The 4,661-nt window shown below is 34.5% G+C and overlaps 1 protein-coding gene across 1 annotated transcript; it reads right to left on the bottom strand.

Annotated features, from left to right (window-relative positions):
- Positions 1-3,940, bottom strand: LOC139892135 (protein DJ-1 homolog D). Its single transcript, XM_071875175.1, has 5 exons — positions 3,878-3,940; positions 3,670-3,786; positions 2,040-2,480; positions 737-1,099; positions 1-189 (listed from the first exon to the last, which is right to left on the bottom strand). Exons 1-5 carry the CDS (start codon positions 3,938-3,940, stop codon positions 1-3), a joined length of 1,173 nt encoding a protein of 390 aa, XP_071731276.1.
- Between the last annotated feature and the right edge of the window lie 721 nt (positions 3,941-4,661).

Below are 4,661 nucleotides of genomic sequence, written 5' to 3'. Positions count from 1 at the left end.
TTAGAAACTTACCTGCACACCAAGCAACGACATGAACTGCGCGATGAACTGAGGATGCCCTGGCCAAGCTGCTCCAGTTACTAGGTTTCCATCGGTATAGCAACGATCTATTGGCTCGGGTTCCAACCAGGTCCCACCACCCAATACCACATTCAGTTTCACAGCGGGATATGCAGTACATTTTTTACCCTAGTAAAAACAATTTAATAAAGAGACATTAGTGAAAGAGAACTACGTTTCTGATACTTTCATGAATGGTAAATGAAAATTAATGATTGATTATATTCATTAACTAATGATATAACGTATAAGGTATTAATAGTTATACAACCCTAATCTAATGTGGGGTTAACCATAATCTGTAAAAACTAAAAAGCATACTAATGTTTAAACTATACACCATTGATTTTGAAAAAAAAAAAAAAAAAAAAAAAGTGTTTATAATGATAACCTTTTAGACCTTTCCATGTGTTATTATAATGATAACCTAGATTTTTGAAAGAAAAAAAAAGTGCATGCAACTCCTAAACCACTTGACTTGTGTAACACATTTGACTGGTTCCCTTATTAGCTATAACTTTTTATTTGACCCATTTGACAAATACGCTGATAAGGGAAAAAATGTGCAACCCAATTATACCCATTGGATTAATGGATCATGAATCATTGTATTTATTGACAAATAAAAAAGTAAACTTTTAATTGAATATATAACAGGAAAATTACAAAAACCTACCTTGAGAACACCAGCAGCAGAAAGTATCTGTTGGCCATGGCAGATGGATGCAACTGGCTTTCCAGCCTCCATAAAATGTTTCACCAAATTAATAACATCTCGGTTTAACGCGAGGTATTCTGGAGCACGACCACCTGGAATCACAAGCCCATCGTAGCTTGAAGCATCGACATCGTTGAAGTTTGTTGTTAGTTTGAAATTATGGCCCGGTTTCTCACTGTATGTTTGGTCCCCCTCGAAATCATGGACAGCTGTCGGGCATGTATCACCCGCGTTTTTGTTCGGACAAACCGCATCGACATGGCATCCAAGTGCTTCAAGAGACTGGTATGGAACAAGTACCTCATAGTCTTCCATATAATCCTGCACAATAAGGATGTTTACATTATCAGACCTAATTTTTTTCAAGACCCAATTGGCCCGAAAGCTTGACCCATTTGACCCCAATTTGAGTATGGGTGTCAATTACCAGGTATAGTAATAACATAACTAATTAACCATTTAAATTTACAATATACCTGTAACCAAGTCCTTCATGTAGTTATAGACTTGCAACATGCGTCTAATTTTGTGAAGTATGTTAGCTAAAGAATTTGATAAAGATGAAGGTTGGTTTCATTTAAGAGCAGTTTGCACTATCAAACTAACAAAGCCAACACCATTAACCTAAGTAAAGTATCCCACATCCGTACCAACATTTAAAAGGGACCATAAGGGCATGCCATTGTATACTCTATAAATTAGTGTGTGTGTGGGTGGGTAGGTGTGTGGATGTGTGTGCGCGCTCGCGCACGTGCATATATATACTAGATAATAGACCCCGTGTGTGTGATAAGAGTCAATCTTGACCATTGATCTTTTTTATCTGAGGGTACTGGTTCCTGATCTTTTTTTATCCGAGGGATTCGAACTTGAAACCTCCTTCCCTGTTTGATAGCCCAGTGGTTGGGGCCCTGAGTTCCTTGCAGGAGGTCTCAGGTTTGAATCTCGTATGGGACGAATATTTAGTGGTGGCCAAGGAAGGATTGGAAACATCCAGGGAGTAATCCTGGGGTTCATACATCAGAGTATGGAGTCAAATTACTCACCCTCCCGGGTAGCCCGAACAAGGAAAACCTTCTACCTTTTTAGATTATCATGTCACTCATTGTATGTTCAACCCCAACTTCCCCTTATGTACAGAGGGAATTATTTATAGGTAGCTAAAATAATAAGAGAAACAAAGAAATTAAGTGTGAATTATAATACAAATAATCACGCACAACTCAATTTTTGTAATGTCATGTAAGGAATTACAACTTACTCCACAAAGGAATAGAATCCGTTTGTCCGAACCAGTTACAGTGCCTCCTAATGCTTTGATAAAATGGCGAATATACTCAGCATGACCATGGTATGTAGCTCCAGTAACTATATTACCATCAACAGTGCATGATGCCAATGTATCAGGTTCAACCCAATGAGCACCAGCAGCAACGAGCACGGGTCCCACAGCAGAATATGCTGTAACTTTTTTGCCTTTAACTACATCAGCAGCAGCCAAGATAAGTTGTCCATGACAAATGGAAGCAATTGGTTTTCCAGATTTTACAAAATATTTCACAAGTTGTTGCACAGATTCATTCATTGCAAGGTATTCAGGTGCACGCCCTCCTGGTAGAACCAAGCCGTCGTATGTGGTTGAATCAATCTCATCAAAATTTGCATTGAGAGCGAAGTTGTGACCACGTGACTCAAAGTACGTCTGATAAAATGTAATAAAATATAGTAAGACTGCTGAATACGTAAGAAGCAAAGGTATCTAACTAATGGTGTATGTAGTGATACTTCTAACTCATTCCCTAACAACGTTTGTAGTATAATTAGAGGTGCAAGGGAGGGTCAAAGGGTTTGGTAACAGGTCAAAACAAGTGGGACAGTTAGCCAGTCTTTTAGGTTTTATAACTAAATAATGTGGTAGATCAGTATATACGATTACAGAAACTATGAGTCGTGTGTATAAATTGACTTTGAACTGCTTTCAACCCATGTGAACCATTCAACCCAATGGACCCGTTTCATTCTTTATAAAAGATTTTAGTTTAGTCATTTCACCTACTAGAAATATATATTTATATATCTTGTGAAATAAAAAAGATACCTAACATTAAAAAAGTCGGCCCATTTATATGTATCTCATGTTGAAAATGTCACTTAAGACCGAACATTCCCAAAGGTGATCTCTACGGTATCAAATTTAAGGTGTACCATATAATAGCAACATGCCAATTTTTATCATCAGTTTAAAATAATAATCATGTATAAGCTTAAAACAAGATTCATAAATGAGCAATCTGGGGTTAAACATACATTAATATGTATTGACAAAGTCCATCCAGGTTTAAATGAAAAAAAATAAAACTACATGGGCTAGAACAAGCCCTAATCATTTAAAGATTTCAAAATATAAATTAGTTAGCAGAATTTATCTTTCCCTACATACTTTCCTAATTGGTATGTGACTAGCCATTGTTACAAACCTGATTTCAAGTTGTCTTAAACTCTTCAACCATCACAACATTCTACGCACGTTTGCAAATACGGTCACATACAAGTAGAAATTTGCAGTTTAGTAGCTTTGTTTTACTCAAAAGCATAAAAACCTTTAACGTATTCATTTTTACATCAGCTTGAAGTTTGGTCAACCAGAGTGCTTAACATTGAGATTAGCTTCTATCTTTCAGTAAAACTTAGCTCCTATAATAATGAGTTTTAAAAATGTTTGATGAAACCTCAAGCATCAAGTTCAGTATATGATTCAAAACTAATTAAATTGTATGAACTAATTGAAGTGTGTAACTACAATGGCCCAGTAGGACTATTAAAATACTACTGTACTATTTAGAAGTTAGAACCCTAAGGTTAATAGAGAGATTATGTGAAAGGAGGAGGACCTGGTGACCAGAAGATTGATGAATAGCAGTGCGACAAATATCTCCAGATTTTTTATTTGGACAAACAGCATCAACACTTAATCCGTATGCTTGTAATGCTTGAAATGGAACCATCACCTGCAATGCAATTGCATCCCCCCAAATTTTATCAATATCAATGAATTAGGGATTTTACTAAGTAATAATCAACGAAACTAAACCAACAGACCTCAGCGTCTTCCATGTAATCGCCACATAACATCAGTACCTTCTTCTTTGGACTCGCAGCCATAACCTTTGATTTTTATGAAAAATAATCCGAAATCTGCAAGTGACAACAAATAGTGATTAGTGAACGTAGGGGTTTTCAACAAGATATAACTTCGCTCCACTGCCGTGGTTTCCAATTTCACCCCTTGATTATCAAAATAGACAATTAAGCCCCTCAATGTAACACAAAGTGTTGAATTTTTTATTCATTTATTTATTATTATTTTTTTAATTTTTTTGCAAAAATAAATATAACATTAAAACGAATTTTTTCATCATAATCAGAAGATAAAAAGAACGTTAAACGATTTGTTGGACCATTGAATTTACGTTCAGTTAAAAGGTTAAATATACAGTTTTATCGATCATTTTATCTAATATATGGAGTACAATATCATGCCAAATGGAAGATGTTTGTTAACTCTCATTATGTTACTCCCTTATTATCATTTTAATTATATTATTATTATTATTATTATTATTATTATTATTATTATTATTATTATTATTATTATTATTATTATTATTATATTTAATCAAATATTTTAATTTAATTACATGATTTTTTTATTTATTATTTTTTTAATGGCAAAATTTATAAACAAACCGAACTTCTAGAAAAACTCTAAAGAAGCTGCAACATCCAATTGACCAATTAAAAAGAATTCATGAGCCTAGAAGCCCAAGACAAATTACATATTCCTCTACATATATCTAATTAATAAGGAAAGATACAAACAGAA

Source organism: Rutidosis leptorrhynchoides, chromosome 2, assembly GCF_046630445.1.
Source record: "Rutidosis leptorrhynchoides isolate AG116_Rl617_1_P2 chromosome 2, CSIRO_AGI_Rlap_v1, whole genome shotgun sequence".
Classification (NCBI taxonomy): Eukaryota; Viridiplantae; Streptophyta; class Magnoliopsida; order Asterales; family Asteraceae; genus Rutidosis; species Rutidosis leptorrhynchoides.
Note: the sequence above shows the minus strand (reverse complement) of the source record. Positions and strands in the feature narration are given on the sequence as shown.

Bases quoted from the DNA above. Each gene is read 5' to 3' on its own strand.
- LOC139892135 (XM_071875175.1), bottom strand. From the start codon at position 3,940: ATGGCTGCGAGTCCAAAGAAGAAGGTACTGATGTTATGTGGCGATTAC. The intron at 2,481-3,669 runs GTCCTCCTCCTT...ACATTTTATCAG, and splicing joins ATCAATCTTCTGGTCACCAG to ACGTACTTTGAGTCACGTGG. The intron at 1,100-2,039 runs GTAAGTTGTAAT...CTTATTGTGCAG, and splicing joins GGATTCTATTCCTTTGTGGA to GATTATATGGAAGACTATGA.